Below are 13018 nucleotides of genomic sequence, written 5' to 3' on the forward strand. Positions count from 1 at the left end.
CCCCAAAAAAAAAAAAAAAAAAAAAAAAAAAAAAGCTTCTAGTTCACTTACATCTTGGTCTATAAGGTGGTTTGTAAATTGGTTTAACCCCAAGGCCTGATTCTCATATAAGTAATAGGGTATTTATGATGGAGAGAAGGCTGGAAGAGGCCTGAGCACAGGCTTCTTTTCTCTGGCACATTCTAAGATTCTTTCTGTCCCTTCCTTATATGCTCAGGTGGGTATTTACTCCTTTTGCATCATCAGGAATAGGCTCAGTGCTTTCTTTGAACTGATTTTTTTGTTTCTTTGTCTCTGCAGCTTAAAGAACAAGATCTGGGTGAATGAGTTTAGGTAAGTTGCTGTCTTTCTGGCACCTGTAGCTCAGGAGGAAGATGGTGTTGTAGGTGTCTTGGATTGAAGAAAGCCTTGGAGATTGTCACTCACACACTCACGGGTGCCATCTCACTGTAAGGAGGACAGAAGCCCTGTGAACGTGTGGAGCACGCAGGGGCACAGACAGATTTAGATTAGGTCTGCTTTATAGAGCTTCTGCCTAGAGCATCGTAGCTCAAGTGCCTAGTGGCCCCTCTAGAGGCCTCTGAAATATTTGATGTACTGATTTTCTTGAGGAGAATCAGAAATCTCCTGTGGATGTCTAGGGATTTCAAGTAAGTAGTGTTGTGAGGGGAATACCTACTTGTACTTTCCCCCCAAACCAGATTCTCAAGGCTTCTTAAGGACTCAAGGACAATTTCTAGGCATGTAGCAAGTTACTAAGAAGGTCTTAGAGGAAATAAGAAGCACCAAAACCTTCTCTCTGCACTGTATTTCAACCCATTTTTCCATCTGGGTTTTGAAGGAACAGGTGGGACTGGGGACGGAAGAATTCTTGAGGCCAGTTTGTCCATCATGAAAAATGAGATAGCCGAAGTGGCTACCTCAGAGGGCCCGAAGGCTCCTTGTTACTGATTTCCACCTTTTCTCTCTGCCTTTTCCCCAAGGGCCAGGACCCTTGGATCTCTGGGCAGAGCAGACGCAGGCCCCTATAATAGCCCTCAGGCTAGAAAGGAGCCGGGACCTGCGTATAAGGCCAGTGTAGCCTACTCTGGACAGTGCGGGGTTTCCACTCTCCCAACTTCCCATCTGCTTGCCTCCAGACCCACGTTCACGCCCGAGTCGCTGGGTCAGAGGAGCATCTGTGAGATGAAACACCATTCTTTCCTCGATGTCTCAGCTATCTAACTGTGTGTGTAATCAGGCCAGGTCCTCCCTGCTAGGCAGAAACCATGGGAGTTAAGAGATTGCCAACATTTATTAGAGGAAGCTGACGTGTAACTTCTCTGAGGCAAAATTTAGCCCTCCTTTGAATAGGAATTTGACTCTGAACCTTGTACACACTTGCACTGAGTCTGCTGCTGAGTGGTATGTGCACCCCACTGTCTGGGTTTTAATGTCAGGCTGTTCTTTTAGGTATGGTGGGTTTTCCCTGGGTGTCAGTAATACTCAAGCATTTCCTCCGAGTGAAGAAGTTAATGATGCCATCAAACAAATGAAGAAACACCTAAAGCTGGCCAAGGTACCATATCTATCATGAGACATATCAGAAAAATGGGCGGGTAGCTGCTGGGATGTAGGAGTAGTTGGCAGGTTAAATGGATCACCTAGCAGCTCATTGTTCGGAATATGTTGGCATACAGAGCCGTCTTTGGCATTTAGTGATTTGAGCCAGACAAAACTGAATTACTTAGTCGTACATTTAAAAGTGTAGGTCAAAAACAAATCCAGAGGCCAGGTGCCATGGCTCATGCCTGTAATCCTAGCACTTTGGGAGGCCGAAGTGAGTGGATCACTTGAGGTCAGGAGTTCGAGACCAGCCTGGCCAACATGATGAAACCCCGTATCTACTGAAAATACAAAAAAAAAAAAAAAAAAAAAGCTGGGCTATTGGTGGCACACACCTGTAATCCCAGCTACTTGGGAGGCTGAGGCAGGAGAATCGCTTGAACCCTGTAGGCAGAGGTTGCAGTGAGCTGAGATCACACCATTGCACTCTAGCCTGGGCAACAAGAGCAAAACTCCATGTCAAAAAAATTTTTTTTAAATTCAGAGATTTAAAAGCTCTCAGCGGCCAGGTGTGGTGGCGTATGCCTGTAATTCCAGCACTTTGGGAGGCCGAGGTGAGCAGATCACAAGGTCAGGAGTTTGAGACCAGCCTGGCCCACATGGTGAAACCCTGTCTCTACTGAAAAAAATACAAAAATTAGCTGGGCATGGTGGCGTGCAACTGTAATCCCAGCTACTCGGGAGGCTGAGGTGGGAGAATTGCTTGAACCCGGGAGGTGGAGGTTGCAGTGAGCCGAGATTGTGCCACTGTGCTCCAGCCTGGGCGACAGGGCAAGACTCCGTCTCAAAAAAAGCTCTCAGAACAACCAGTTTTACAAATTTGGCCATTTGGTAAATAAACTGGGTTTCCAACGTACTTTGCTGAAACAATCACTGACTAAATAGGAAATGAATCATTTTCTTTTTGAAGCTGGCAGGCTGGTCTGCAGGACCTGGTAAGTACTCACTTCATTTCTCTCTGTCTCAAGTTTCCCATTTTTAAGTGAGAATTAAGGGGCTCCGATAAAATGGACCCTAGGATTGTGGACAGCAGTGATAGTCCTAGAATCCACAGCTCTGCTTTTGAGTGATGGACCCATGTATCTGGCACATCTGCAGGCGGAGCATGGTTCTGGCTCTTCAGATGATGCTGGTGGAGCACTGGAGGAGTCCTCACCCCACTGTGATAACCAGACATTAAAATCTTGGGGCTTTGCATCCCAGGATTTCTCTGTGATTCCTTCTAGACTGGTGGCATCATGGCAGTATCACTGCAGTAGATTTCTGGTCACTTGGTTCTCAGGAGCTATTTATTTAGTGGCTTCACATTTAATTTCAGTGAATAAGGTAGTAGTGGCATTGAGCTTCACAGGGCCATCCTGTTGTCCGCAGGTTCCAGATTGACTGTTGCCCCTTATCTATGTGAACAGTCACAACTGAGGCAGGTTTCTGTTGTTTACAGGACAGTTCTGCAGATCGATTTCTCAACAGCTTGGGAAGGTTTATGACAGGACTTGACACCAAAAATAATGTCAAGGTAAACCACTTTCTTTGTTCTAGTAGCTTTTTGATGAACAATAATCCTTATGTTTCCTGGAGCACTTTGAACTCATGGTAAAGTTGGCAGGGGCATTCACAACAGAAAAGAGCAAACTGTTAGCTTTACCAGCGAGGCAGTACTATATAGTGTAGTGATTCAGAGAATTTGCTTTGCCACCAGACATAACAGGTAAACTTGACTAAGTCACTTAACCTATCTAAGCCTCAGTTCCCTCATCTGTGAAATGGAGACAATAATCATGGCTATCTCTAAACTGTTGTGAGAATTCAATGAGTTAAAGGTATAAGGTCCTCCCCACAGCGCCTGCCCACATAGTCAGTGATCACTGTGTCCTATACACTATAATTACTTCGCCATGTTCTCTGATCATAGTGTTTTGCTTTGGTACATGACTAGAATTTCTTTCTGAGGTTTATGTGCATGGTTGGTGTGTGTGCATCTGCCTGCAGGAGCAGGGTTTGGGAGCATTACTTTGTACCGGGTATGTTTTATTTCAGGTGTGGTTCAATAACAAGGGCTGGCATGCAATCAGCTCTTTCCTGAATGTCATCAACAATGCCATTCTCCGGGCCAACCTGCAAAAGGGAGAGAACCCTAGCCATTATGGAATTACTGCTTTCAATCATCCCCTGAATCTCACCAAACAGCAACTCTCAGAGGTGGCTCTGTAAGTGTAGCTGTGTCTGAATGGATGGAGTGGGGCAAGGAGAGGGTCATGGAGGAGGGCAGAAAAATATGAAGCTCATTGTAGGGGAACAGCTGCAGAGACCATTACATTATGATAAATCTGGGTTGATCCAGGCTCTAGGCAGAAGTGATAAGTTTACGAATTGGCTGGTTGGGCTTCTTGAACTGCAGAAGAGAAAATGGTACTGATATGTAAAAATCATAACATTTAGTGAATTCATATAAAGTGAGTTCAAAAATTGTTAAGTAAATTATAATTTAATTATTAGTGTTTAATCAGTTTGATTTGTTTAAAAACCACTGTTTTAAACTTGGTGGAATATGTTTTTATTAGCTTGTATCTTTAATTCCTAAGTTAAGCTGTGTGTGTGTGTGAGAGAGAGAGAGAGAGAAGTTTAAAGCCAGGATGAGCTATTTTAAAGTATGCAGGCTTTGGAGTCATACAGATCTGGGTTTGAATCTGGTCTCTAAACTTTATAGATGTATGATTTAACTGAGGCAATTCATGTAAATTGCCAAGCCCAGCACTCAGCACAGAGTTGATATTTAGCACACATTAGATGCCTTTCCTGTGTATGGAGCATGGCAGTTCCTGTTTCTGCTTAACTCCTATAGGATACTAATAAAGGATACTAGGATCTTTATACCAAGACCCCGTGTAATGGGCTTACAAGACCATTCTTCTTATAAGAATCTGATAAAATTTTTGTATGTGTTAAATCAATAGGCTACATACTGTTATTTTCAAGTTGATTTACAGCCAGAAAAAATTAATTTATTTGAGTAGTTGCACAGTAATATTTCTGCTCTCATTTAGTTTTCAAGCCCCACTAGTCCTTTGTGTGTGAAAATTTACAACTTACTACTCTTACAAGGTCATGAACAGTGGACCAAAGTGAATATCATTAACCACTCTGACTTCCTTCATTAGTTTTATTGTGGCAGTGGTATCACAATTTGACCTCAGTAGTGTCAGTTTGGCATTTATATTGTCATATTAGTTGACTTAAAAATAATCATCTTAACCCAGAATAAAATGTGTCTGCTGAACAGATGTTTTTCCTTGGGCTGTGCCTCAGATATGTGTGTGTGTCCGTGTCCTCACTGATTGAGCCCCAGTTGCATCCAAGACCCCTCAGATTTTCATATCCTTTTTCTTTCCAGGATGACCACATCAGTGGATGTCCTTGTGTCCATCTGCGTCATCTTTGCGATGTCCTTCGTCCCAGCCAGCTTTGTCGTATTCCTGATCCAGGAGCGGGTCAGCAAAGCAAAACACCTTCAGTTCATCAGTGGAGTGAAGCCTGTCATCTATTGGTTCTCTAATTTTGTCTGGGATATGGTAAGGACACAGGTCTGCTGTATCTTTGTAATGTCTGTCAGGGCCATGGATTGATAGGGATAAGAAAGAAAGAGCCCTGGCTATCATCAGGAAATGTTCCTGCTACTCTAAAGATGTATGAAAAAGGAAAAGCCAGAGGCAGGTGATCACTTTCATGACACCAAACACAGCATTGGGTACCAGAGTTCATGTCACACCAGAGGGAAAAATCTGTACACAATGATGAAAATTAATACCACTGCCACTTAAGTTCCTATGTGAGAACTTTCCCAAGAATCAGAGAGATGCAAGTCAAAACTCCAAGTCAATGCCTCTAATTTTTCTGATGGGTTTTAACCTCCAGAGTCAGAATGTTCTTTGCCTTACTAGGAAAGCCATCTGTCATTTGAAAACTCTATACATTTTATCAGCAGCTTATCCATCCATTGCAAATATGTTTTTGTGCCAGCTACAATATATTGCTTCTATGTGGACCAATATGGGGGACTTGAAGGAATTCTAAAGTTCTAATTATTGTAAAGTACAGTTGAAATATATCTCCCTGTAACTTCCATTAACTATAAGCTACACAGAGCAAATCTAATTCTTCTCCCACTGAACAAGTCCCTGAATATTTAAAAACAACTCGCATACTCTCATTTAACCTGAGTATTCCCCAGGTAAGATGATATATGAGAATATATCTTGTAACCTCCAAAGCACTGTACAAATGTGAGCAGTGATGGCGAAGATGATGATGAGGTCTTTGTTGTTCATACCAAGGCTCTTAGACTTTGTCACTCTTCTGATTCGATTGTCCTTGTATGGCCATGCTCTATATTGTTAATGTCCCGTTTCAAAAGCAAAGCCAAGAATTAACCTCATGTTCAGGCTGTGGTCTGAATGGTTATGAGTCTAGAGGGAGTTAATCTTCAGCCCACACTTCTATTACTACAGCACAAAGACTTTGCATTTTGGAAGGAGCACTGTCTTACTGGCAACTTAGTGGTAAACCAAAAACCTCCATTTCACACAAATGATTGTGAAATTCAGGTCTCCTTCATTCTATACAAATTCATTTTTTTTGAACCTAAACTTTATATTTATCCATATTAAATTACATGTGTTTTATTTTTGTTTTAGCTTGATTCAGTAATTACTCCAGTCAGTAAACACAGACTGAATGCTATGTGTCTGCCTTATGCCAGGCATAGGTGATTCAGAGATGAAAGGTCAAGTCCCTGAACCCATCTCTTATCTTCCTGGGTATTATCTGTAGCTCCTGAAATTTGCTAGAAGCATGTCTTCATCTAAGTTGTTGATAAACACATCAAGTAGCACAGGACTGAGGCAGAGCCCTGTAGTCAGAAGCTGCAGTTCTTCTAGCAGCTAATAAGCTCACTATCACTTCCCTGCCTGTGCTTTGCTCTGCCGGCTATGAATTCTCATAATTGTCCTATCGTCAAGTCTTTATTTCTGCATTTTACTGCTTGATACACTGTCAGGACAGACTTTAAAATTATTCTCAATGCGATGAAACAATTCTGACATTCATGTTATGAACAGTTACCTCATAAATAGATTACATGTGAGATTGAACTTGGGCAGACTGTAATATAGCATTAATGATGAAAACAGACACAATCATCTTCGGGAAGAAGAATGGAAGCTTATTTGCTGCCTGTGAAATTGAAATTACTCTGACTGGGAATCCATCGTTCAGTTTACTGAGCGTGACACCTTGGCTTGGCTGTTGGAAAGACAGAAAGGGCATGTAGTTTATAAAATCAGCCAAGGGGAAAATGCTTGTCAAAGTGTATTGTCCGGTATTTTGATTAATAGTTTATGTGGCTTCATTAATTCAGAGTTACTTTCCAATATGTTTATCTGCCCTTTCTTGTCTAATGATGGTGAAGACTTGTGTGATGCATTGTATATTTGATTTAGGGGTAAACTGTATGTCTTTGTTTTCACTTTTAGTGCAATTACGTTGTCCCTGCCACACTGGTCATTATCATCTTCATCTGCTTCCAGCAGAAGTCCTATGTGTCCTCCACCAACCTGCCTGTGCTAGCCCTTCTACTTTTGCTGTATGGGTAAGTCACCTCTGAGTGAGGGAACTGCACAGTGGATAAGGCATTTGGTGCCCAGGGTCAGAAGGAGGACAGGGGACTCAGTAGACACTTAGCTTTTTGTGTCTCACCAGGTGGTCAATCACACCTCTCATGTACCCAGCCTCCTTCGTGTTCAAGATCCCCAGCACAGCCTATGTGGTGCTCACCAGCGTGAATCTCTTCATCGGCATCAATGGCAGCGTGGCCACCTTTGTGTTGGAGCTCTTCACCGACAATGTGAGTCATGCAGAGAGAACACTCCTGCTGGGATGAACATCTCTGGGAGCCAGAGGACAGGGTTTAATTTTACTCTACTTGTCAGTGGCATTGACGCTGCTGACTGCCTTGTCCTTTCTGCAGAGTCTCTCTTCCCTGAGAAGGCAAAGCACCTTTCTTTCTTGCTGTGCCGTACATTTTGCTGGTCAAGCCTTTCAATTTCTTTTGACAGTTTTTTTTTCTTTCTTTTTTCAGTGTTGCTTTTACCAAGAGTAGCTCCTCTGCTTTCCACTTTGCACACGAGATCTGGGCGATGCCATTCAATCCCAAGACTTTTACCATCACCCTTCTTGGTGTTTTTATTGTCATCTCTAAGATCTATGCCATTAGCCTTGTTCATAACCTTGAACTCTAATCTCACCTTCTCACTTGCCTAGTGGATTGCTCCATTTAGATAGTATATAGATACTCCAAACTGGACATGTCCTAGTTTTCTTCACCCCTGGAACATAATGCTTTTCTTACCATCCCTGTCACACTCAGTGGCACTACCATCCACTCGGTTGCCCAAGCTGACTCTTAGAGTTATCCTAGATGCTCGCTTTGCTGTTGCAGATTTCCCACATTCGACTGGTTGTGTTGCCAGTTCTTCCAGGTATGGACCTCTAAAATAAGGCTTCCTCTCCATTCCGGTTGGCATTGCCTTTGTCCAAACACAGCACACAAGGCCTTTTATAGTTGCACAACTCTTCCTGTCCGTCACCACACCCTTTCCCAGCTGTAAGCTTCAGATGAGTTGTCCCCAACCACCATGCCTCCTGTAAGCCTGGTTTGAAATGCCCTTCTTCTGTCACAGGGTCCGGTAGTACATCTCTTACCCTTCAAGATTTAGCTTAAATGTGAAGCTTTCCTTACCTGCTGGGAGGTGTTCTCTCTTTTCTCTGTGCTCTCAGAGTCCTCAGTCCATGCCTCCAGTACAGTGCACATCCACTTACATGGTAATTTCCTGTTTACATACTTTTCCTACTCGGAGTGGAGTCTGTTTCTTACTAACTTTTGCCTCTCCCATGCCCTAGCACAGTGCATCCAGCATATAGCCCCTTACTCAGTTGCTAGATATTTGGCCACTGTTGTCTTGTGGGGTCATAAGTTCTGATGTATTTGAGAAGAATTTCTAAAATTCTGACAAAATCCTGAAACTCAAATATTGACCCAGACATGAGCAATTTGCTTTTAAAATGCTAAGGGATTTTTAATGGAGTTGCTTCTGATTAAATATAGCCTGTTTCTAAGCTTTATTCATTATTTCTCCATACTCAGACCATTTCTCCAGATTTTCTAAAGAAGAGAATTTTATTGCTACATACCATCAACTATGCCTGCTGCTATTTAAGTGGTATCTGAATTAAAAGGTCCAGTTTGTCCCTAGAGAATCAAATTTTTCTTTACTCCCATATTTCAGAATTTGATACATTTTTAGGATAAACCATGAATGACATCCATTTTCTTCTCCCTCGCCCTTCCTTCCCTCCCATTTTTTTTTTTTTTTTAGAAGCTGAATAATATCAATGATATCCTGAAGTCCGTGTTCTTGATCTTCCCACATTTTTGCCTGGGACGAGGGCTCATTGACATGGTGAAAAACCAGGCAATGGCTGATGCCCTGGAAAGGTTTGGTGAGTGAAGCAGTGGTTGTAGGATGCTTTAATGGAGATGGCACTCTACATAGGTGTTGGTACCCTGGACTTTGTTCTGGAAAGAAGCAGGTGACTAAACACAGGATGTTCCCCCACTCCCATGCCCAGTGATAGGGCTCATGCCAACACAGCTGGGGGTGGCATGGGTTTTGTGACACAGTCATTTGTCTGTGTCTCCGATAGCATTGAGAAAAGTGAAAGGGCAGTTTTGAAGGTAAGGATAATAGTGGCATTTGCTTGGATCCATTGGCTAATGCCACTGACTGGGTTGGTCAGAGGCCCTGGAAAAGTCAAACCACAGCTTTGAGAATTAGAAGATCAGGGAATCAGAAGGAAAGATGCTGACTTTGGCACTATTAGGCGAATCATGTTCCTGCAGATGAGGTCATATATTATCTTTTACACAGTCTATAAAATGATAATGTATTACATCTTTTTCTACCTTTAGAATGGTTAAAAATATTTCTCCTGTAGCCATATGATTATTATTCATCCACTGGCTAATATAGTCAAATGGGCCATATTATTTAGTGGTCATAGAAGAGGGGCTTTTTCCAACTTGGGGTACAAAGGAGATATATAAGAAATGTAAGGAATATTTACATGGAACTAGATTTAATGGAATCTAGTGATTAAATTGATTCATTAGGATGTATGCTCCTGAAAGGAGCATCTGCTTAAAGTGCTAATATTTCTTATTACTAAAACTTAGAATTTCTTAAAATAATGTAAAATTCCTTGGGTTGTAAACCCTTTTAAAAGGATTTTGGCATGTTTCATTAAAAAAATACTAGATATCTTCAGTGAAGTCACAAATCTAATACACATTAGCTCTGAAATTCTGATTGCTACTGGGCCATAAAAAGTTTTCCCATATCAGACTTGGAAAGTGATCACTCGCTTGTTACGTTTTTTCCCTCCTTGTCATGGGTGATAGCTATTGGTGTTTATTGGAAGATCGGTGAATTTTTAGGAACATAGATCCAAATTTGAGCAAGGGCCATGGTTTTTGATCCCTCCATTCTGACTGGATCTCTGCATTGTGTCTACTAGGGGAGAACCGCTTTGTGTCACCATTATCTTGGGACTTGGTGGGACGAAACCTCTTCGCCATGGCCGTGGAAGGGGTGGTGTTCTTCCTCATTACTGTTCTAATCCAGTACAGATTCTTCATCAGGCCCAGGTGAGCTTTGTCTTAGAACCCATGGAGCACGTGGCTGAGGGTCACAGGGGAAGCGCACAGGGAAACACTCACCAATGGGGGTTGGATTGAACCGAACTCAAAATATGTGATAAAACTGATTTTCCTGGTGCGGGCATCCCGCAGCCCCCTCCCTGCCCATCCTGGAAACTGTGGCGAGTGGGTTTAACCCCGTTAGAGACTGAATCTTTGTCCTGAAAAATAGTTTGAAAGGTTCATTTGTCTTATTTTTTCCCCCCAAGACCTGTAAATGCAAAGCTGCCTCCTCTGAATGATGAAGATGAAGATGTGAGGCGGGAAAGACAGAGAATTCTTGATGGTGGAGGCCAGAATGACATCTTAGAAATCAAGGAGTTGACGAAGGTGAGAGTGTAAAGGTTACAATAGCTCATCTTCAGTTTTTTTCAGCTTTATGTGCCGTAACCCTGCAGTTTGCTGACTTGCTTAATAAAAGGGCATATGTTCCCAAAATGTACATCTGTACCAAGGTTCTGTCAGTTTTATTTTAAAAACACCATGGAGACTTCTTAAAGAATTCTTACTGAGAATACTTTTGTAATATGAATTCCCGTTCTTGAATATATTGGTTTTATATGCTTACATTTATGTGTTAGTTATTAAAACATACTAGTATTGTATATCTAGTCAAAACCGAGGTAGGGAGAATAAATGGTTGATTTTGAGTTTCATAGTCCAAAAAGCTGATATATTGCCAGTGCCCAAGAGGGTCTATATCAGCTCTCCAGAGGCCGGCATCTCCAAATTTTACTTTTTTGTAATCTGTATAGTATTTGCAATATTTTTATTACAAATTTCTACTCTGTGGAATTTAATTTTTAAAATACCTGCAACACATTATATGTTGAATAAATGAAAAATTATGTAGATATTGATGAACAATATGGTTCTAAAGAGACAGGTTACAAAGTAAGTTCACTTTTATTTTGAGCTTCAGAATCATTCAGAAGCCAGTTGCGACAAACACAGACTAAGGCTCTTAGCACATCAAATTTGCCTATGGCTTAGGCTTATTGACAAGTCTTATGTTGTGGTGTATGTGGTTTACAGTCCTGCCTTCCACAGTTGCTTGGGAGAGCTGTGAGTCACTGAGGCTCACAAATGTTTACATTTTGTTTGTTGCAGATATATAGAAGGAAGCGGAAGCCTGCTGTTGACAGGATTTGCGTGGGCATTCCTCCTGGTGAGGTAAAGACACTTTGTCTATATTGTGTTTGTCCCTATTAATTCAGACTGTCTCTACCCAGTCAAGCGACAATGCTTGAGACGGAGTAAAAGCGGATTTTAAAGGCTTCTCTATTTATATAGAGCAATTAGTCATCGAGAAGAAAGGGACCCTGTATGTCAAGAGAATGATTTTAGAGAATCAATGCAATTTAAGAAAAAGCATGGGGCTGGGTGCGTGATTCCTGCCTGTAATCCCAGCACTTTGGGAGGCCGAGGCGGGCGGATCACGAGGTCAGGAGATTGAGACCATCCTGGCCAACATGGTGAAACCCCGTCTCCACTAAAAATACAAAAATTAGCCGGGCATAGTTGTGTGTGCCTGTAGTGCCAGCTACTCAGGAGGCTGAGGCAGGAGAATAGCTTGAACCTGGGAGGGGGAGGTTGCAGTGAGCCGAGATTGCGCCGCTGCACTCCAGCCTGGTGACAGAGTGAGACTCCGTCTCAACAACAACAAAAACAGAAAAAGCATGCACATCTAAAACATGCTTTTGTGATCCATTTCAGATGGTGATGACATTCAAATCGATTTTTAAAAATAGATTTTCTCCTTTCTGGTTTCTGTTTGTGTTCTTTCATGCACTTTTGCCAGAGTAGGTGGTGCAATTTGGATAGCTGGCTTTCATTACTGTTTTTCACACATTAACTTTGGCCTCAACCTGACAACTCAAATAGTATTTATAAATACAGCCATACTTAAAATGGTCCCATTATGAGATACATATTTAAATATCTATATGCTGTCTTAAAACCAAGAAAAGATTTGATTATTTGCTGATATTTAAGAATGAAGGTTTGAGGTGGTTACCTGTTAGGGGCATTTATATTCATGCTTTTAGAGTTTGCTTATACAGCTTAATCTTTCTTTTTCAGTGCTTTGGGCTCCTGGGAGTTAACGGGGCTGGAAAATCATCAACTTTCAAGATGTTAACAGGAGATACCACTGTTACCAGAGGAGATGCTTTCCTTAACAAAAATAGGTGAGAAAAGAAGTGGCCTGTATTTTGCTGCAAAGACTTTGTTTTTAGTTTATTTAAAGAAATAGATTCACTTTGGGAGGCCGAGACGGGCGGATCACGAGGTCAGGAGATCGAGACCATCCTGGCTAACATGGTGAAACCCCGTCTCTACTAAAATACAAAAAAAAACTAGCCGGGCGAGGTGGCGGGCGCCTGTAGTCCCAGCTACTCAGGAGGCTGAGGCAGGAGAATGGCGTGAACCCGGGAGGCGGAGCTTGCAGTGAGCGGAGATTGAGCCACTGCACTCCAGTCTGGGCGACAGAGCGAGACTCCGCCTCCAAAAAAAAAAAAAAAAAAAAAAAAAAAAAAAGAAATAGATTGTGATTTTGATTACAGTGGTACTTTTAGAGTTCATAAAATGTTGAAATGTAGTAAA

General features: G+C 42.0%; 1 protein-coding gene across 2 annotated transcripts in view; it reads left to right on the forward strand.

Moving 5' to 3' along the window:
• ABCA1 (ATP binding cassette subfamily A member 1) overlaps positions 1-13018 on the forward strand; it is a 154414-nt gene that overhangs the window by 131212 nt on the left and 10184 nt on the right. For both annotated transcript variants that reach the window (XM_017876728.1, XM_017876727.1), the window contains exons 33-44: positions 301-333; positions 1453-1558; positions 3047-3121; positions 3643-3812; positions 4997-5174; positions 7134-7249; positions 7360-7504; positions 9036-9159; positions 10234-10363; positions 10624-10744; positions 11525-11587; positions 12497-12603. In XM_017876728.1, coding sequence (XP_017732217.1) covers positions 301-333; positions 1453-1558; positions 3047-3121; positions 3643-3812; positions 4997-5174; positions 7134-7249; positions 7360-7504; positions 9036-9159; positions 10234-10363; positions 10624-10744; positions 11525-11587; positions 12497-12603 — 1368 coding nt within the window. The remainder of the gene's footprint in view (positions 1-300; positions 334-1452; positions 1559-3046; positions 3122-3642; positions 3813-4996; positions 5175-7133; positions 7250-7359; positions 7505-9035; positions 9160-10233; positions 10364-10623; positions 10745-11524; positions 11588-12496; positions 12604-13018) is intronic.

Source organism: Rhinopithecus bieti, unplaced genomic scaffold, assembly GCF_001698545.2.
Source record: "Rhinopithecus bieti isolate Rb0 unplaced genomic scaffold, ASM169854v2 scaffold_9663, whole genome shotgun sequence".
In the NCBI taxonomy this organism is placed as follows: domain Eukaryota; kingdom Metazoa; phylum Chordata; class Mammalia; order Primates; family Cercopithecidae; genus Rhinopithecus; species Rhinopithecus bieti.